This window comes from Gadus chalcogrammus, chromosome 5 (genome assembly GCF_026213295.1).
Source record: "Gadus chalcogrammus isolate NIFS_2021 chromosome 5, NIFS_Gcha_1.0, whole genome shotgun sequence".
NCBI classification, from domain to species: domain Eukaryota; kingdom Metazoa; phylum Chordata; class Actinopteri; order Gadiformes; family Gadidae; genus Gadus; species Gadus chalcogrammus.
Window position 1 is genome coordinate 23087184 of NC_079416.1, and position 22082 is coordinate 23109265.

The following is a 22082-nucleotide window of genomic DNA, read 5'->3' on the forward strand; positions in this document are numbered from 1 at the left end:
ATACTATGTTTATATTTTATATTCTTGAATTGTGTGTGTGTGTGTGTGTGTGTGTGTGTGTGTGTGTGTGTGTGTGTGTGTGTGTGTGTGTGTGTGTGTGTGTGTGTGTGTGTGTGTGTGTGTGTGTGCGTTTGTGTTTAATCTGTTGAACACTGAGGTCTACTCGGCCTCTCTGGAGGTTCGGTTGCTACACATATTTCCACTTCAACTGTTGTTGTCCACCTGGTAACTAATGACGCCACCGCCTTTCTGAACTCCCATTGGTCGAGCGGGTCCCCCTCCTCCCTCCCCTCGAGTCCCGCCGGTTCAGAACTTCAGGAGACCAGACGACCATCCTCCACACTCAGCATGGGGGCGTTGGGACTGCTGCTGCTGCTGGGGCTCCTCTCCGGGGGGTCTGCAGGTAGGACCCTTCAGAGCGTCTCGGTCCGAACTATATATAGACCCGGAACTAGAACTATAGTGGTCCCGAAGCAGTGCTTAGTTTCGCTGTCTTTACTGTTGATATGAAACTGCGTTTGTGTACAATCTCAAACTCGAACAACTAATCCACAGGATGATTAATCATTCACTTGTTCCGATATTTAAACTGAATTTTCAGAAACCAGTTTGCGTTTTGTTTCGACTGCGTTTCATTTTGTGTCCGAGCTGAGAAAACGAAAGTTAGTCTGAGACTAAACCGGATGATGATGTTGGGTTTCTGAATCTGTTCTTAAAGTCAACAGATGTGTTGGTTTATCAGAACCACTTTCATACTGTTCGACCCTACTCACTTTAATTCTTTATCAATTCATGTCATCATATCAACCTAGCTATCAACACAGATAGCTAGGTTAACCCATTCCCTGTATATAACACAGATAGCTAGGTTAACCCATTCCCCCTATACAACACAGATAGCTAGGTTAACCCATTCCCCTTTACAACACAGATAGCTAGGTTAACCCATTCCCCCTATACAACACAGATAGCTAGGTTAACCCATTCCCCCTATACAACACAGATAGCTAGGTTAACCCATTCCCCCTATACAACACAGATAGCTAGGTTAACCCATTCCCCCTATACAACACAGATAGCTAGGTTAACCCATTCCCCTATACAACACAGATAGCTAGGTTAACCCATTCCCCCTTTACAACACAGATAGCTAGGTTAACCCATTCCCTGTATAGAAGAAATCCTCCATAATTGTTCTGTAGACAGGGGGCGGAGCCACATGCTGGGGGGGAGGGGGCGGGGCCACATGCTGGGGGGGGGGGGGGGGTCTGTCTGTCTGTCTGTCTCAAGTGATGTACAGCATTAACCTGTCTGTCTGTCTGTCTGTCCACAGTGATTCACTCTCTGAGGTATTTCTCCACGGGGTCGTCTGGCCTCTCATCCTTCCCAGAGTTTGTGTCTGTTGGGATGGTGGATGAGGTTCAGTTTGTTCACTATGACAGCGTCAGTAAGAGAGCCGTACCCAAACAGGCCTGGATGGACCAGCTCACCAGAGAGGACCCAGACTACTGGGAGAGGAAGACTGGAAGATATCAGGGTCACCAGCAGGTCTTCAAGGGCAACGTAGAGACTGCTAAGAAGCGCTTCAACCAGACGGGAGGTATGTTCATACATTATATATGTCCACACACACACACACACACACACACACACACACACACACACACACACACACACACACACACACACACACACACACACACACACACACACACACACACACACACACACACACACACACACACACACACACGTTTCCATGAGTACCAACACACCAACATGTCCAGAGGCCACGGTACTGACCACAGGGGGCATCCCATAATACCTCTAGAGCAGCACCCAGACAGACAGACAGTTAACCTACAGACAGACAGACAGTTAACCTACAGACAGACAGACAGTTAACCTACAGACAGACAGTTAACCTACAGACAGACAGACAGTTAACCTGCAGACAGACAGTTAACCTTCAGACAGACAGACAGTTAACCTACAGACAGACAGACAGTTAACCTACAGACTGACAGACAGTTAACCTACAGACAGACAGACAGTTAACCTACAGACAGACAGACATTTAACCTACAGACTGACAGACAGTTTACCTACAGACAGACAGACAGTTAACCTACAGACAGACAGTTAACCTACAGACAGACAGACAGTTGTCTGTCTGTAGGTTAACTCTCTCTCTCTCTCTCTCTCTCTCTCTCTCTCTCTCTCTCTCTCTCTCTCTCTCTCTCTCTCTCTCTCTCTCTCCTCTCTCTCTCTCTCTCTCTCTCTCTCTCTCTCTCTCTCTCTCTCTCTCTCTCTCTCTCTCTCTCTCTCTCTCTCAGGTGCCCACGTGTTTCAGAGGATGTCTGGCTGTGAGTGGGATGATGAGGATGATACTACTGATGGTCATGAACAGTATGCCTACGATGGAGAGGACTTCATAGCGTTTGACCTGAAGACCCTGACCTGGGTCGCTCCAGTACGTCAGGCTGTCCCCACCAAACTGAGATTGGATCAGGATAGAGCTGGTAATCAATACAGGAAGAACTACTACACCAAGGAGTGTGTTGATTGGCTGAAGAAGTACCTGGCCTATGGGAAGAGCACTCTGCAGAGAACAGGTAGAGTCACATGACCTGGTGGGTGTGACCGACTCATGTCTGGTGGATTAACTACAGTAGTAGTGGCACCTGTGCACTTTACGTGAACAACATATTCACATCACCTGAATAATCAAGTGAATAACAGTTAACTATCAGACCAATCGCTAAACAGATCACCAGACTTAGCCATTAATAAAGCTATATTGTAAGACGCCAACATCCCGCTTTCACTTTGATTGACGTTCCGGGCGAACAGGATGTTGATTGTAGGACGCCTTGAACGGTGATCCCTCAGAGACTGGAGTAGGCCGGATCTTTGGATGCCTTGTCAGGATGTTTTTTAAATGAATGTTCCTGTAACCGTGAGGGTTTCATGGCCTCATTAGAGAAAACGTGATCTCAGAGCAGGCACATAGGTAAACCACTGTTGATCGCTGAAGGAATAAATCCATCATTTATGCAATTGACATTTTACTGTCTGCCCTTTTTCTTGCTATCCGCCATGTTTCATTGTGTTGTGTTGGTTATTGAACTGTTAAGCCGTGAACTTGGGTTATGTTTATCAGCGTTACTATAGAGATCATGACGATAGCTGCTGTAACGGGAGTCCGGGCGTGTGCAGGACCGAACCGCGCTGTATGATCACTGTTACACTGAGCACAGAGAGTGAAGAGTAGCTGAGACGGTAGAGACCCATCAATGGAAATAGGCTATTTATTTCAGGTACCCTATTTTTGCACCAAAAAGATTTGAAAACCTTGAAGTTTAAAATCAAAAAGATTTATTTTTCTCTCTCTCTCCCCCCCCCTCTCTCCCCCTTCTCTCCCCCCCTGTCTCTCCCCCCCCCCCCCCCTCTCTCTCTCTCTCTCTCTCTCTCTCTCTCTCCCCCCCCCCCCCCCCCCCCCCCCCCCCCCCCCCCCCCCCCCCCTCTCTCCAGAGCGTCCGCGGGTGTCTCTGCTCCAGAGGACCCCCTCCTCCCCAGTGGTGTGCCATGCTACAGGCTTCTACCCAGACAGGGTGGTGGTGTTCTGGAGGAGAGACGGCCAGGAGCTCCATGAGCAGGTGGACCCCGGGGAGGTCCTCCCCAACCACGACGGGACCTTCCAGGTCAGCGTGGCCCTGGACCTCACGGCCGTCCCACAGGAGGACTGGGGGAGGTACGAGTGTGTGGTCCAGCTGAAAGGCATCGAGGACATCTCCACCCCCCTGGACCCCGCCCTCATCAGGACCAACTGGGGGAAGACTGGGAGGGACGGAGGTAGGGGACACACCTCACCTCCACCTCACCTCACCTCCACCTCCACCTCACCTCCTCACCTCCACCTCACCTCACCTCCACCTCACCTCCACCTCCACCTCACCTCCACCTCACCTCACCTCCACCTCACCTCCACCTCACCTCCACCTCACCTCCACCTCCACCTCACCTCCACCTCACCTCCACCTCACCTCCACCTCCACCTCCACCTCACCTCCACCTCACCTCACCTCCACCTCACCTCACCTCCACCTCCACCTCACCTCCACCTCCACCTCACCTCCACCTCACCTCACCTCACCTCCACCTCACCTCACCTCACCTCACCTCACCTCCACCTCCACCTCCACCTCACCTCACCTCCACCTAACCTCCACCTCCACCTCACCTCCACCTCACCTCACCTCCACCTCACCTCCACCTCCACCTCCACCTCACCTCCACCTCACCTCCACCTCACCTCCACCTCACCTCACCTCCACCTCACCTCACCTCCACCTCCACCTCACCTCCACCTCACCTCCACCCCTCCTCCACCTCCTTGGGGCCCTCCTCCACCTCCTTGGGGCCCTCCTCCTGACCTCCTGCTCTCTCTCCCCCTGAAGGTCTCCCGGGGCCCTTCCTCGTCGCTGGCTCTGTGGCGGGGGCCCTCCTCCTGGTTGGAGCTCTGGTCCTGGCGGGAGTCTGTTGGTACAGGAAGAGGAACGGTGAGTGAGCTGACCCCTGACCCCCAGCTGCCCCTACTTCCTGCCCCCTCGCTGCGTCCCTTCCTGGACTCTGATTGGTCGTCGTGATACTCTAGCGGTCTGGTGGTAGAAACCTCTCCATCACTGGAGGAAGAACCTCCTCTAAGGTCCAGGCCCCAGTGATGTTGAGGCATTAAAGAGGACCTATTATGCTACTTTTCTGGTCTTAATTTCTCACTAATGACTCCTATAGAGCAACCTGACACGAATCACGGCACAAAAAACGATGTAGATTTTCGGGAAACTCTTCCTCTCATCTGGGCGCTTTCAGCCTTCTCTGTCAACGCTCGGTTTCGTCCTTCTCCGCCCCCTCGCCCCCCTCCTGCCAACCCAACTCCGTTGTGATTGGTTACCTTCCTTGAAGCGCGCGCCCGGGCAGATTTGACCAGGCATATGGGGGCGTGGCAGGAGTGCCTTTATGTAGATGATTTCCCGGAAATGTGAACAAGTGAATCGCAAACGTTGTCCCGAGTGTTTAGCGCTCTGCACAGCCACCCCAGACTGTCAGCAGGGAATACGTCGAAATGCATGTACGTCATTATTTGACACTTTAGTATGGTTAAACATGACTATCAATCATTATAACAACGTTTATAGGTCATAAAAGTCGAAAAAGCATAATAGGTCCCCTTTAAGAATATGAAAGTAGACAACATGAGGATGTTCACCACTGTCACACACTGATCATTTCTCCTGATCCTTAGGTTCAGCCAAACGTCCAGCAGCTGGTGAGTAACGTGTGTTTTTACTGCAGTTCTGCTCTCATGATTAACAATACTACCAACACGGTTACCATGGTGACTGGTCTGTGGACTATACAGCTCTGTGGATCTAGTTACACCTAGCTCTGTAGATCTAGACACACCTAGCTCTGTAGATCTAGATACACCTAGCTCTGTAGATCTAGATACACCTAGCTCTGTAGATCTAGACACACCTAGCTCTGTAGATCTAGATACACCTAGCTCTGTAGATCTAGACACACCTAGCTCTGTAGATCTAGACACACCTAGCTCTGTAGATCTAGATACACCTAGCTCTGTAGATCTAGACACACCTAGCTCTATAGATCTAGATACACCTAGCCCTGTAGATCTAGATACACCTAGCTCTGTAGATCTAGATACACCTAGCTCTATAGATCTAGATACACCTAGCTCTGTAGATCTAGATACACCTAGCTCTGTAGATCTAGATACACCTAGCTCTGTAGATCTAGATACACCTAGCTCTATAGATCTAGATACACCTCCTCCATACAGCTCCTCACCGTCTGCTTCTTGCCAGGTTCTGACACCAGCTCTGAGAACCCTGAGGGACAGAAACATCTTCTGGCCCCGACCCCTGACCCCAAGGTCAGTATTCTGTGACATCACAACTCTTTGGAGGATGGGTGGGAGGGCACTAATGTCTTCACAGTACATTACTGCAGTACTTCATGAGAGGAATATATATAGTACTTCATCCCAGTAACATCAATAGTACTTCATCACAGTCATATATATGGTACTTCATCCCAGTAATATAGATAGTACTTCATCACAGTCTTATAAATAGTACTTCATCACAGTCATATAGTACTTCATCACAGATATATGCATAGTACTTCAGTAATATATTTTGTACTTTATCAAAGTGATAGTAATATTATAACAGTATTCATCAGTGATAGTAATATCGTGAAAGTATTCATCAGTTATAGTAATATTATAACAGTATTCATCAGTGACAGTAATATTATAACAGTATTCATCAGTGATAGTGATATTGTATTAGTATTAGTTTGGTCACAACTTGGTTTTTAACCTTAAAAAGATGGATGGATTTGAAATATGATTGTTATGTCCCGGGTGTTTGTGTGTGGGGACCCTGTTTATATGCTAGAGGCTAGCTGCTTCTTATGTGGTTTACTCACATAAGGTAGAAGCTAAACGCTAACAGTAATGCTTCAACAATCTCTTTAACCTCATGCTATCTACACAAACGATCTGCCAGATGAAAGAGGCTCCAAGGAGTCCCACGGTACAAGCCCTACCATGTGGTGGGCTCATGATGAGGTAGTGAGCAGTGAGGTGCTGATAGATGGTTGGAGCTGACCTGTGCTCCCCTGGTGTTTAGAGCTGAATGATGAAGAGGCTTCTCGTTGGAGGATTGATCATCATTCATAATCCTGACCATCAGGCGTGGGGCTCAGATCGCCTCAGACTCAACGACAACACTCTGACTCACTTTGATCTGGAAAACAACAATTAATCCCTAAGAAAGCTTAAATAAATGAAATCATTATCTACTCTTATTACAGTATAACAAAGTGATTATTACCAACTAAAATCACTGTCATATTCCATTAAATTGTGCATTTGATAATTTGTTGAGTAATTGGTTGACTCGCCAATCTGTAACTGATGCTTTGAAACCATGGCAACATGATCTCCGTCATGAGCGGCCATCTTAGTAAGGATGCGGTTGCTCACCGCATAACGTTGGTTTAACGTGTGGGTTTATAATGTTAAAGATGTTTAATATGATATTATTAGGATTATTAAGGGGCCGTAATCCAGACCGTTGTTCTTGTCCCTAATTAATCCTTCTTTAATCCTATGTAATATATATATATATATATATATATATAAAATAATCATTATCACATCAGTCTTTTTGGAAAATATTTTAGAGTTGCTGGAATACACTGGTTTTGTGGGATTTATAATTAACATATTACAAGCTGTTTTTTTTTTTTTGCCGTCAATAAAGTTTCCAAGTCCCAATTGCAGTCTGCTTATTTTATGTTGTGGTAGACTCTAACTTTTCAGCGCACATTTTACAGGCTTAACGGAATCTTCTCCACTTTATCCAAGACTGTGTTTTATGTCCCACCACCTCTCTGTGGTCATGTGATGCTACAGACCTCTCTGTGGTCATGTGATGCTGCAGACCTCTCTGTGGTCATGTGATGCTACAGACCTCTCTGTGGTCATGTGATGCTACAGACCTCTCTGTGGTCATGTGATGCTCCAGACCTCTCTGTGGTCATGTGATGCTACAGACCTCTCTATGGTCATGTGACGCTACAGACCTCTCTGTGGTCATGTGACGCTGCACAACTCTCTGGTCATGTGATGCTACAGACCTCTCTGTGGTCATGTGATGCTACAGACCTCTCTGTGGTCATGTGATGCTGCAGACCTCTCTGTGGTCATGTGATGCTACAGACCTCTCTGTGGTCATGTGATGCTACAGACCTCTCTGTGGTCATGTGATGCTCCAGACCTCTCTGTGGTCATGTGATGCTACAGACCTCTCTGTGGTCATGTGACGCTACAGACCTCTCTGTGGTCATGTGACGCTGCACAACTCTCTGGTCATGTGATGCTACAGACCTCTCTGTGGTCATGTGATGCTACAGACCTCTCTGTGGTCATGTGATGCTGCAGACCTCTCTGTGGTCATGTGATGCTACAGACTTCTCTGTGGTCATGTGATGCTGCAGACCTCTGTGGTCATGTGATGCTGCAGACCTCTCTGTGGTCATGTGATGCTGCAGACCTCTCTGTGGTCATGTGATGCTACAGACCTCTCTGTGGTCATGTGATGCTGCAGACCTCTCTGTGGTCATGTGATGCTACAGACCTCTCTGTGGTCATGTGATGCTGCAGACAGACCTTTCTGTAAGTTCTCAGCTGCGTCGGAACATACGGGTTTCTATCGTACCTCCCTTAATGCTGATTGGTCCTATCGTACTTCCCTGAGTGCTGATTGGTCTATCGTACCCCCCTTAGTCAGTAGCGTGCAGTGACCCTAAATTTCAGTCGGGCAGAAACTACTGGCGTATGAACACAACCACAATTTGTTTTTGTAATTTGTATTATAGACATACATAATATATTGCATTATACATCATTATATATACACAGTATACATATACTTTGTTAAGAGGTTAGGTTTATTATTAAAGGTTGTTAGGTTATAGGTGTATCCTTAAGATTAAATTGACAAGTAGATACTCTAATTGATTTTAAACTAATATGAAATTGAATTAAAAAATACTGAAATTAATAATACAGAAATATTATACAAAGATATAAAAAACTGAGAAGCAATGTGATACATATACACTCACAAAAACATTTATTAACTGGCGGGAGATTCCAGAGATACGAGAGCCTCACTGCCCACGGTGTCCATGGTTACGCACAAACTTCACCTCTTAAATCGTCCTAGTGTGTGTGTGTGTGTGTGTGTGTGTGTGTGTGTGTGTGTGTGTGTGTGTGTGTGTGTGTGTGTGTGTGTGTGTGTGTGTGTGTGTGTGTGTGTGTGTGTGTGTGTGTGTGTTTGTCTGTCAGCATGAAACATCTGATATCAGGACGCAGTAGACAAGGAGTCTCTCTGACTTTTACTTTCCTTTGACTCCTCTGGCACAAAACAAGCATACCTACACTGCACACACACACACACTCTCTCTCTCTCTCTCTCTCTCTCTCTCTCTCTCTCTCTCTCTCTCTCTCTCTCTCTCTCTCTCTCTATCCTGTCACATTAGACATCAGCAGTAATTGATAAATGTTCAGTCTAGTAAACCGATATCCAGCCCGCGTCGCCTCGTCTGAACCCACGCGGAGGAAAGAGTCACTTGCTCTTTCAGACGACCATGGGATTTATTTGATATCAGTACTAATGACTTAGAAAGAATAAACAAACTCCATTCATAGACTGTTGGTCAAGAGTCGCCTTGGCCAGATCCGCAATGATATGCGAATTTGAAGCGTTCATGAGCGACAACAATACCACAAAATAAGATCTCATAAAGACGCCCCATTGTAACATGAGCCGCTATGACTCAGAGGAGATAACCCCTCCCACTTTATGGCTCAGAGGAGATAACCCCTCCCACTTTATGGCTCAGAGGAGATAACCCCTCCCACTTTATGGCTCAGAGGAGATAACCCCTCCTACTGTATGGCTCAGAGGAGATAACCCCTCCCACTCTATGGCTCAGAGGAGATAGCCCCTCCCACTTTATGGCTAAGAGGAGATAACCCCTCCCACTTTATGGCTCAGAGGAGATAACCCCTCCTACTGTCACTCTGCATTCACAGGCCATGACTGACCTCTAGTGGAGGAGATGAGAGCAGAGGAAGACGGGGCAGGATGGGCCTACAACTGGTGTACAGTATTATGTATTAATGTTGCTGTTGTGAGACTGGACTCTGACTCCCTGCTGTGAGACTGGACTCAGACTCCCTGCTGGGAGACTGTTCTGGACTTGACCTACTTGAGACTTGACTGCTTGGAGACTCGGGTCTCTCTCTCTGGAGACAGAAAGTAAAGATGTGGTCACGTTCCATAAGGGCTGTTTTAAATGATCAGTGTATCATATCATCACTGACATTGTTAGTCTGGTGCAAAAAAAACAAATAAACGCATCATCGCATGACTGTCGCCGACTCGGACACTCAGTGATGAAAGTCAGACACTCAGTGATGATAAACTGTCAGACACTCGGGGTTAAACTGTCAGACACTGGGGGATAACCAACACAGTCTCACTTCAAATTCCACCTGTTGTCAAGGGCACCTTAGCGTCTGTCACTGACGGTAAAGGTGCCCTTCTGAGTATTCTGCAGACGGAGAGGGGGTTCAACTCACTACAATGTAACGCCATCCCCAGCAATGTTTGGCGTTCAGAGCGGGTGCTCCAGCAGCCCATTCACTCCTGTTTTAACCCGACTACGGCTCTAATAGACGCTGGGAGCATCTTTCCTATTGGATCATTTTAGATTTTTTTTCTGTGAAAATGGTGGGCATACTTTTTATTCTGGGTGGAAAATACGATAATTTTGGTTAGTATAGTAACGCCATTAAAAGTGTTTATGTAAACATTTCTAGCGAGAAATGTGCATTTTACCGTCATAGTCTTCGCTCGGTGAATGTGTAGGAGGATAAATATATTATTATGAAATATAATGATTGTATTATTATCATTCCGATGATAGCAATGTGAAGATAGTTAAAATGCCGTCACCTATGGAAGTAAACCTGTCTGAACGGTTCGGCTCCTCTGAACAGGAGTCTACTGGTGTCGTACGTTTTCATCCATATCAGTCATGCGTCTTTCTACAGTGCTGGAAGACACGTCTTTAATCCTGGAGATGAGGGTGGCTCTGTTTGGTAATCCATTAAAGATAACCTCTGAACTGCTCAGCCCCCTTCATGTATCCTCCATCGGAGATCAGAGAAGGTCTACAGACAACGATTTCATAGCAAAGTACGCACACAGCTCGGTCCTTCAGGGAACAAATCAGACTTACATCCATACACATCCTCTCATAAACAGTAAATCATGCGCATAAATACAAAACATGGGAATGAAAAGGAACACACTGCAATCTCAGAAGAACTCGAAAAATGAAAAATGCAGGATACCTTTTAATTAAAAACATGCACAGACATAAAAATACACAAAAACATGCAAGAAGTATTAAAAACACACAAATAAGTGCTGGCAGATAATGTGCAAAATAGATAAAACTGAGTAAATAAATAAATAAATGGGTATATAAAATAAAGATAAATAAGGCATAGTGAAGCCATTTACACATTCATACCATCCTTCACATAAAAGAAGCCTCCAACAGAATAAAAGGAAGAGTGAAAGAGGTGGAAGGCCTCAATAGATCATGATGTGAAGGATCAACAGTAAGGATAAAAACGTGTAACATATTAAAACGCACAGTCGACCCGACGCCATGCAGGGAACCCCTAAGGAGGAGTCCCAGGACCCCCCAGCGCCCCCAGCAGCGTCCCAGTGCGGCCCCCACTCCCTGATGTTCAGGCCCAAGGGGGGGAGGGTCTTAAGCTTGGCTCTCCACCTCTGCTCCGCCTCCTTCCTCTGTCTGTCCGCCCAGCACGCCTTCACCTCCAGCCCGGTGATGAACAGTGAGGTGATGGGGTGAGTTTGGAAGCGTTGGACGATGTGAGTGTTGAGTGTGCCTACGTGTATAGTATATAAGAGCTGTTTAAGTCGGATGAGTATCGTGTGCTTTGTGTCGCTGTCATATATGACGTGGCATTGGGAGCATGTGACGGCGTAGAGGATGTTATCGTCCTGCATGGTGAGGTTTAGTGTGACAGGGATGGAGGTGGAGGCGTGCTGGTTCCAGACGACCGCCAGCTGCTGAGAGGGGCTTTGGTGTGGAGGGGGGCGGGGCTTCTGATATCTGTGGAGAGGCGGCCCCCACCAGGACATCCTGGAGGTCCTGTTGTCCCTGTAGGCTGATAGTGTGGGGTTGGAGTGTGGGGTTGTTGTGTTGTGCGCGTGTGAATGTGTGTTTCAGTGTGGAGTGTGTGTGATGTGTTGTGTCAATGTGCTGATGAGGGGTACGATGTGTGTGTGTGGCTGCCCCCCCCCCCGATCGTCTCCGCTCCTGATGTCAGGGGTCCCCTCAGGGAGCCTGTTGGGGGAGACCCCCTGACTCAGGGATCCAGGCCCTCCTAGTGGGGGCCCCCCCTCAGCCGGCCTGTGGACGGGGGGGACCCTAAGTCGGCCCCTCCAGGGTGGGAGGGGAGCCGGTTAAGGGGAGGCGTAGAGGAGGGGGGCTGGTTAGGGTTAGGGTCAGGGAGGTGGTGGGGGTCCACAGTGGAGTTACGGTGAGACGGGGGGGGGGGGGAGGGGTTAAGGTGAGACGGGGGGGGGGGGGGTTAAGGTGAGACGTGGTGAGGGAGAACGCTGTGGAGATAGAATGGGGGGGGGGGGGGTGAGGAGGAGACGCACGGAGGGACGGTTAGTTAAGGTTAGGGCAGGGGGGGGCGGGGGGGTCCCCCACGTCTCCTCCGTTCAGAGTCTGTGCAACCCGATGATTGTGATTCAATAATAGCCGCCAACGTGGGCTGGGGGTGGAAGCTCCTTCATGGAGGAGTGCGTGAGGGTCACTGGGTTTGAAATCAACTCTTGTGTGAAGGACTGTGTGGGGTGCGTTTGGGTCAGGGGATAAAAGACAATCTTGGGCACCAATCCCTTTCTCCTCCGTGTCGTGGTTCAGTCCACTTCAGATTGATGTGGACGTGGAAGAACCAGAGACGTCGGAGAACCCGACGCTGTCGTTTGAAAGTCATAATATGGTCTGGAGGCGCACACAGCTTTTGGCCGTGATAATTAATATCATATGATATAGATATCCATATATTATATGATATTATTTAGATATCGAGCTCCAGGACTCCCGCCGGAGCACCCGGAGTGTTCTAGAATATGGGTCGTTTGTCGTTTGTTCTCCGACGTCTCTGGTTCTTCCACTTCCACATCAATCTGAAGTAGACTGAGCCGCGACGTGGAGGAGAAAGGGATCGTCTCCCCCGGAGCCCCGCTGCCCGCTGGCTTGATGAATGAAGTCAGGTGAGCTACCTTTTGAGCCATCCCTATCGGAGGGGAGCCTCTTGTGGTTGCTTCTTCAAGAACCTCTCTGTGATGAATAGCTTGTAATAATTAGAGGTAAACTTTTATTGAGGTCAGATCTAAATTGCTTGTTGTGTTTTGGGGTTGAGGGTTGGGGGGAGGTTGAGGGTTAGGGTGAGGGTTAGGGTTAGGGTGAGGGTTAGGGTGAGGGTTAGGGTGAGGGTCAGGGTGAGGGTTAGGGTGAGGGTTAGAGTTAGGGTGAGGGTTAGGGTTAGAGTTAGGGTGAGGGTTAGGGTTAGGGTCAGGGTGAGGGTTAGGTTGAGGGTTAGGGGGAGGTTGAGGGTTAGGGTCAGGGTGAGGGTTAGGGTGAGGGTTAGGGGGAGGGTGAGGGTCAGGGTGAGGGTTAGGGTGAGGGTTAGGGGGAGGTTGAGGGTTAGGGTGAGGGTTAGGGTGAGGGTGAGGGTTAGGGTCAGGGTGAGGGTCAGGGTGAGGGTTAGGGTGAGGGTGAGGGTTAGGATCAGGGTGAGGGTTAGGGTGAGGGTTAGGGTGAGGGTTAGGGTGAGGGTTAGGGTTAGGGTGAGGGTTAGGGTGAGGGTGAGGGTGAGGGTTAGGGTTAGGGTCAGGGTCAGGGTGAGGGTTAGGGTGAGGGTGAGGGTTAGGGGGAGGGTTAGGGTGAGGGTTAGGGTGAGGGTGAGGGTTAGGGTTAGGGTTAGGGTTAGGGTCAGGGTCAGGGTGAGGGTGAGGGTGAGGGTTAGGGGGAGGTTGAGGGTCAGGGTGAGGGTTAGGGGGAGGTTGAGGGTTAGGGTGAGGGTTAGGGTGAGGGTGAGGGTTAGGGTTAGGGTTAGGGTTAGAGTGAGGGTTAGGGTCAGGGTTAGGGTTAGGGTCAGGGTTAGGGTTAGGGTGAGGGTTAGGGTGAGGGTTAGGGTTAGGGTTAGGACGCTAAGGACGGTCCGTGGGACCAGACATACAGTATGTCACCTCATCTCCGAGTCCAGGGGTGGTTTCTAAATGCTTTTGTGCTGACGTTCTTGCCAAAGTCAAAATTGTGTGTGTGTGTGTGTGTGTGTGTGTGTGTGTGTGTGTGTGTGTGTGTGTGTGTGTGTGTGTGTGTGTGTGTGTGTGTGTGTGTGTGTGTGTGTGTGTGTGTAACCGGAACTGTAAAGTAAGAGCGTCTGAGAGAGAGTGAGACTTTCCTGATCTACTCACTCACAGGACGGAGCAGACAGAGGTCTTGGACGTCTTGGTCCGAACTATAGATAGAGCCGGAACTATAGTGGTCCCGAAGCCGTGCTAAATTTCGCCTTTTGATATGAAACTGGTTTTGTGTACAATCTCAAACTTGCACAATTAATCCACAGGACGATTAATCATTCACTTGTTCTGATATTTAAACCAATTTAAACTCTCTCTCTCTCTCTCTCTCTCTCTCTCTCTCTCTCTCTCTCTCTCTCTCTCTCTCTCTCTCTCTCTCCTCTCTCCTCTCTTCTGCACTGTGAAAGAGAAACCCAATCCCAAATGACTTTTACAATAAGCAGACTCCGATCGTTGGGTTTGACTGGTGAGTGGCCCACAGTTCACCGTCCAATATGTTCATTTTTAAGTGAAAATTACCCAAAGGAAATTTAATCTACCTGAACTTTATTATTACAGTTCACAATCCATCCATATGATTATTCCTTCATCCAAACAGTCTTTTTTCTTTTCATCTCTTTAGTGGTTCAGAAATGCATTATTTAGCTCACAGCGCCATCAATTGGCAGCATAGTTACGAAGAAAATAAAGGTCACAGAATCTTGGACAGGGCAAAAGAAAAATCATGGATAATATAATACTATATAATACTATATTAACAACAGTGTTGTCTATTACTAAGATAAAAAGGTTAAGTTATAAACAATTTATTTATTCTTTAAAGGCTAGAGACTTAGCCAAAATGTGTTAAATCCTTTCCTCTGGGATGAAATATTCATTGGTATTATACATTACATATCATACAAAATATCTGTGCTTTTCTGACAATAAATCAGCAGACTGTTCAAAAGTACACTCCACCAGGTCACCCTAAAATGCAGCAGAATGCAGGAATCACATCTACGATATTCGTAATCCCTCCCCCTTTGTATACTTCATATACCCCTGTGGCTTCCTGAGGGCTGAGCACCCCCAAAAGTCAGAACATAGAATCGCCCCTGGTCTAGCCAGAGACCACGCAGCGATATCAACATGGATGGTCCTGGTCCTGATCCGGGTCCTGGTCCGTGTCCTGGTCCCGGTCCTGGACCTGGTCCTGGTCCTGATCCGGGTCCTGGTCCGGGTCCTTGTCCCGGTCCGGCTTCTGGTCCGGGTCCGGGTCCCGGTCCTGGTCCTGGTCCCAGAGTTTCTGCTGTAACCCAGTGGACTGGAGGATCAGAGTTTCTGCCATAAATTGGCTCAGTGATCTGTGTGTGTGTGTGTGTGTGTGTGTGTGTGTGTGTGTGTGTGTGTGTGTGTGTGTGTGTGTGTGTGTGTGTGTGTGTGTGTGTGTGTGTGTGTGTGTGTGTGTGTGTGTGTGTGTGTGTGTGTGTGTGTGTGTGTGCACGCGTGCGCGTTTCCCCGAAAACACGTTACCCGCGCTGAGAGACTGCGGTCAAGTGAGCCGCTATTCGTTCATCCGCGGTTAAGCCAGCCGTCACACAAAATCTTCGTGCGCCTTGACTCTAAACAGCCTTTGGGTGGTATCTCGCAACGTTTTCAAAATAAAAGCCTTCACCTACGTGTGTAGACTAGAGATATAGAATACTAGATGTCTTACGGCGGCGTCTAGAACGTCCGCACTTGCTGCCATCTTGCCAGTCTGCTGCTCACCCATAACATTGTGTTGATATTGGTACATGTACTTTTTAAATAACCATAACTTGCTACATTTTCAACCGGTTTACAAACGGTTTGGTTTCTTACAAACGTTATTAACGTGGTTATAATATTGTACCTATTTTAGAACATTATTCAATTTTTTTTAGAATCTAACATAATTATTCATCAGTATCAAATATGCAGTGCCTTAACTACATCTCTGACGTTTAGAACAAAACAAACCGTTTGAAAATGTAGCAAGGTGGTTATGGTTTAAAAAGTACATGTACCACTACCAACACAGTGTTATGGGTGAGCAGCTGTCTGTGGCAAGTTGGCCGCCAGTGCGGACGTTCGACTCCATTGGCCAGCAGAATATGCATGTGTACGTTTTTCAAATGACATTTTCTCTAAATCTATACAGTAAAATCACATAGTTCCTTGTGTACAAGTAGTCAGCACAGCGGTTAATATGGTCATATCAGTCAGTGCCTGAACTTATGCGAAATTCGGTCTTTAGCTCACTTCAAAGTGCTGACATAATGCAATTTGCAAAGGTGAGAATATGCATGTGTACGTCTTTCAAATGACATTTTCTCTAAATCTATACAGTAAAATCACATAGTTCCTTGTGTACAAGTAGTCAGCACAGCGGTTAATATGGTCATATCAGTCAGTGCCTGAACTTATGCGAAATTCGGTCTTTAGCTCACTTCAAAGTGCTGACATAATGCAATTTGCAAAGGTGAGAATATGCATGTGTACGTCTTTCAAATGACATTTTCTCTAAATCTATACAGTAAAATCACATAGTTCCTTGTGTACAAGTAGTCAGCGCAGTGGTTAATATGGTCATATCAGTCAGTGCCTGAACTTATGCGAAATTCGGTCTTTAGCTCACTTCAAAGTGCTGACATAATGCAATTTTGCAAAGGCGAGAATATGCATGTGTACATTTTTCAAATGAAAATTTCTCAAAATCTATACAGTAAAATCACATAGTTCCTTGTGTACAAGTAGTCAGCGCAGTGGTTAATATGGTCATATCAGTCAGTGCCTGAACTTATGCGAAATTCGGTCTTTAGCTCACTTCAAAGTGCTGACATAATGCAATTTGCAAAGGTGAGAATATGCATGTGTACGTCTTTCAAATGAAAATTTCTCAAAATCTATAGAGTAAAATCACATAGTTCCTTGTGTACAAGTAGTCAGCGCAGTGGTTAATATGGTCATATCAGTCAGTGCCTGAACTTATGCGAAATTCGGTCTTTAGCTCACTTCAAAGTGCTGACATAATGCAATTTGCAAAGGTGAGAATATGCATGTGTACGTCTTTCAAATGACATTTTCTCTAAATCTATACAGTAAAATCACATAGTTCCTTGTGTACAAGTAGTCAGCGCAGTGGTTAATATGGTCATATCAGTCAGTGCCTGAACTTATGCGAAATTCGGTCTTTAGCTCACTTCAAAGTGCTGACATAATGCAATTTGCAAAGGTGAGAATATGCATGTGTACGTCTTTCAAATGACATTTTCTCTAAATCTATACAGTAAAATCACATAGTTCCTTGTGTACAAGTAGTCAGCGCAGTGGTTAATATGGTCATATCAGTCAGTGCCTGAACTTATGCGAAATTCGGTCTTTAGCTCACTTCAAAGTGCTGACATAATGCAATTTTGCAAAGGCGAGAATATGCATGTGTACATTTTTCAAATGAAAATTTCTCAAAATCTATACAGTAAAATCACATAGTTCCTTGTGTACAAGTAGTCAGCGCAGTGGTTAATATGGTCATATCAGTCAGTGCCTGAACTTATGCGAAATTCGGTCTTTAGCTCACTTCAAAGTGCTGACATAATGCAATTTGCAAAGGTGAGAATATGCATGTGTACGTCTTTCAAATGAAAATTTCTCAAAATCTATAGAGTAAAATCACATAGTTCCTTGTGTACAAGTAGTCAGCGCAGTGGTTAATATGGTCATATCAGTCAGTGCCTGAACTTATGCGAAATTCGGTCTTTAGCTCACTTCAAAGTGCTGACATAATGCAATTTGCAAAGGTGAGAATATGCATGTGTACGTCTTTCAAATGACATTTTCTCTAAATCTATACAGTAAAATCACATAGTTCCTTGTGTACAAGTAGTCAGCGCAGTGGTTAATATGGTCATATCAGTCAGTGCCTGAACTTATGCGAAATTCGGTCTTTAGCTCACTTCAAAGTGCTGACATAATGCAATTTGCAAAGGTGAGAATATGCATGTGTACGTCTTTCAAATGACATTTTCTCTAAATCTATACAGTAAAATTACATAGTTCCTTGTGTACAAGTAGTCAGCACACCGGTTAATATGGTGATATCAGTCAGTGCCTGAACTTATGCGAAATTCGGTCTTTAGCTCACTTCAAAGTGCTGACATAATGCAATTTGCAAAGGCGAGAATATGCATGTGTACGTTTTTCAAATGACATTTTCTCTAAATCTATACAGTAAAATCAAATGGTTCCGTGTGTACAAGTAGTCGGTACACCAGTTAGTATGGTCATATCAGTCAGTGCCTGAACTTATGTGAAATTCGGTCTATAGCTCACTTCAAAGTGCAGACATAATGCAATTTGCAAAGTTGAGAATATGCATGTGTACGTCTTTCAAATGACATTTTCTCTAAATCTATACAGTAAAATCAAATGGTTCCGTGTGTACAAATAGTCGGTACACCAGTTAGTATGGTCATATCAGTCAGTGCCTGAACTTATGCGAAATTCGGTCTTTAGCTCACTTCAAAGTGCTGACATAATGCAATTTGCAAAGGTGAGAATATGCATGTGTACGTCTTTCAAATGACATTTTCTCTAAATCTATACAGTAAAATTACATAGTTCCTTGTGTACAAGTAGTCAGCACACCGGTTAATATGGTGATATCAGTCAGTGCCTGAACTTATGCGAAATTCGGTCTTTAGCTCACTTCAAAGTGCTGACATAATGCAATTTGCAAAGGCGAGAATATGCATGTGTACGTTTTTCAAATGACATTTTCTCTAAATCTATACAGTAAAATCAAATGGTTCCGTGTGTACAAGTAGTCGGTACACCAGTTAGTATGGTCATATCAGTCAGTGCCTGAACTTATGTGAAATTCGGTCTATAGCTCACTTCAAAGTGCAGACATAATGCAATTTGCAAAGTTGAGAATATGCATGTGTACGTCTTTCAAATGACATTTTCTCTAAATCTATACAGTAAAATCACATAGTTCCTTGTGTACAAGTAGTCAGCACACCGGTTAATATGGTCATATCAGTCAGTGCCTGAACTTATGCGAAATTCGGTCTTTAGCTCACTTCAACGTGCTGACATAATGCAATTTGCAAAGGTGAGAATATGCATGTGTACGTCTTTCAAATGACATTTTCTCTAAATCTATACAGTAAAATTACATAGTTCCTTGTGTACAAGTAGTCAGCACACCGGTTAATATGGTGATATCAGTCAGTGCCTGAACTTATGCGAAATTCGGTCTTTAGCTCACTTCAAAGTGCTGACATAATGCAATTTGCAAAGGCGAGAATATGCATGTGTACGTTTTTCAAATGACATTTTCTCTAAATCTATAGAGTAAAATCAAATGGTTCCGTGTGTACAAGTAGTCGGTACACCAGTTAGTATGGTCATATCAGTCAGTGCCTGAACTTATGTGAAATTCGGTCTATAGCTCACTTCAAAGTGCAGACATAATGCAATTTGCAAAGTTGAGAATATGCATGTGTACGTCTTTCAAATGACATTTTCTCTAAATCTATACAGTAAAATCACATAGTTCCTTGTGTACAAGTAGTCAGCACACCGGTTAATATGGTCATATCAGTCAGTGCCTGAACTTATGCGAAATTCGGTCTTTAGCTCACTTCAAAGTGCTGACATAATGCAATTTGCAAAGGTGAGAATATGCATGTGTACGTCTTTCAAATGACATTTTCTCTAAATCTATACAGTAAAATCACATAGTTCCTTGTGTACAAGTAGTCAGCACAGCGGTTAATATGGTCATATCAGTCAGTGCCTGAACTTATGCGAAATTCGGTCTTTAGCTCACTTCAAAGTGCTGACATAATGCAATTTTGCAAAGGCGAGAATATGCATGTGTACGTTTTCAAAATGACATTTTCTCTAAATCTATACAGTAAAATCAAATGGTTCCTTGTGTACAAGTAGTCAGCACACCGGTTAATATGGTGATATCAGTCAGTGCCTGAACTTATGTGAAATTCTGTCTATAGCTCACTTCAAAGTGCTGACATAATGCAAGTTTTCAAAGGCGAGAATATGCATTTGTACGTTTTTCACCTAATGTTCTAGGTAATTGTCTGCTACTGACTTCTCTTTGCGGACCTACATTTCAACAGTAATGGCAACATAGATGAAGCTCGAACCATTGAGGAGGCACGCTACGCTGTTTGCTATTCGCGGTTTCAGAAAGGTGGCTGGGTAGTCCGCCCCATCAAGGAGAAACCATCTTACGGTTAGTAGTTTCACTTAGTTTCTCAATATCTTTTATGTCAATCTATCTTTTTTTATGCAAGTCATTCATGTTCCTGATTGTGTTCTTAACATTTCTCTCCTCAAGGATATGCAACAAATCTTATGGTCTCTCTGGTAGAGGAATACTCTAGATCACCACAGGCCCTACAAGAAAGCAGTGCTGTCTTGTCTTGTGCTGCCCCGCCCCCCCTCACCACTTCCCTCCAGAAGGTTGCCAAGGATGAGGCAGTCAGCCTCCATCTCGCACGACACTCGCGTTTTAACGTGTAATAAAACATACGTGAAAGAAATTGGGAGAAAACGGGTATCGGTACTCTTTAGTTCGTTTATTAGTTACAATGGAACTGAGTTGATGGTATAGTGTATGATGACAACATCAGTGAATGAGATGATGAGAATATATTTTTGGACTATTTATTATGCTACCTTTCTTCTTTTTTAACGACTCCAGTGTGTGAGTGCATTGAATTTCCCGTGCAATGACAAATAAATCGAATCTAATCTAATACATTTTACCAGTACAGTTTTTCACTATGAATTTAGTCATTGTCTTCTAAACGGGGCAATTGGAAACCTTTACATGCTCGTCTTTCTCTTGCAAACTTCCTCCTTTTTGCTGCAACAACACATGAAGGTATGGCTTTCCTGATGTCCCTGCCTGGAACTCCGTCCGCCCAGCGGACAACCTGCCTGTATGCTGTGTATCGGAACTGTCTGGTGGAGATGGGGACATAAACCATGTTTTCATAGTAAACCATTTCAATGATAAATATTGCTTGTACTGTTGGCTGATATTCTACTGTACTACACAACACCAAAGTTGTTTCTATAGGAAGTAAATGGAAACCTCAGGAGTTTAAAAACCTGCTTAACAGGATTTATTGTGTGTGTATATATATATATATATATATATATATATATATATATATATATATATATATATATATATACACACACACATGTATATGTATATGAAAAATGTACACATGCATATTGTCGCCTTTGCAAAATTGCATTATGTCAGCACTTTGAAGTGAGCTATAGACCGAATTTCACTTAAGTTCAGGCACTGACTGATATCACCATATTAACCGGTGTGCTGACTACTTGTACACAAGGAACTATGTGATTTTACTGTATAGATTTAGAGAAAATGTCATTTGAAAAACGTACACATGCATATTCTCGCCTTTGCAAATTGCATTATGTCAGCACTTTGAAGTGAGCTATAGACAGAATTTCACATAAGTTCAGGCACTGACTGATATGACCATACTAACTGGTGTACCGACTACTTGTACACACGGAACCATTTGATTTTACTGTATAGATTTAGAGAAAATGTCATTTGAAAAACGTACACATGCATATTCTCGCCTTTGCAAAATTGCATTATGTCAGCACTTTGATGTGAGCGATAGACAGAATTTCACATAAGTTCAGGCACTGACTGATATCACGATATTAACCGGTGTGCTGACTACTTGTACACAAGGAACTATGTGATTTTACTGTCTAGATTTAGAGAAAATGTCATTTGAAAGACGTACACATGCATATTCTCACCTTTGCAAATTGTATTATGTCAGCACTTTGAAGTGAGCTAAAGACCGAATTTCGCATAAGTTCAGGCACTGACTGATATGACCATATTAACCAGTGTGCTGACTACTTTTACACAAGGAACTATGTGATTTTACTGTATAGATTTTGAGA

The 22082-nt window shown here is 45.1% G+C and overlaps 1 protein-coding gene across 5 annotated transcripts in view; it reads left to right on the top strand.

Annotated features, from left to right (window-relative positions):
- Positions 1 to 286: 286 nt before the first annotated feature.
- Positions 287 to 22082, top strand: part of LOC130382363 (H-2 class I histocompatibility antigen, Q9 alpha chain-like) — a 66770-nt gene continuing 44974 nt past the window's right edge. The window contains exons 1-8 of one of the 5 annotated variants that reach the window (XM_056590058.1): positions 292 to 403; positions 1334 to 1600; positions 2337 to 2615; positions 3535 to 3836; positions 4463 to 4562; positions 5306 to 5329; positions 5889 to 5956; positions 6720 to 7353. In XM_056590058.1, coding sequence (XP_056446033.1) covers positions 349 to 403; positions 1334 to 1600; positions 2337 to 2615; positions 3535 to 3836; positions 4463 to 4562; positions 5306 to 5329; positions 5889 to 5956; positions 6720 to 6725 — 1101 coding nt within the window. In that variant the 5' untranslated portion in view covers positions 292 to 348 and the 3' untranslated portion in view covers positions 6726 to 7353. Of the gene's footprint in view, positions 404 to 1333; positions 1601 to 2336; positions 2616 to 3534; positions 3856 to 4460; positions 4563 to 5305; positions 5330 to 5888; positions 5957 to 6719; positions 7363 to 22082 lie in introns of those variants that run through there. The other 4 variants (XM_056590056.1, XM_056590059.1, XM_056590054.1 and 1 more) reach the window with 4 other exon arrangements.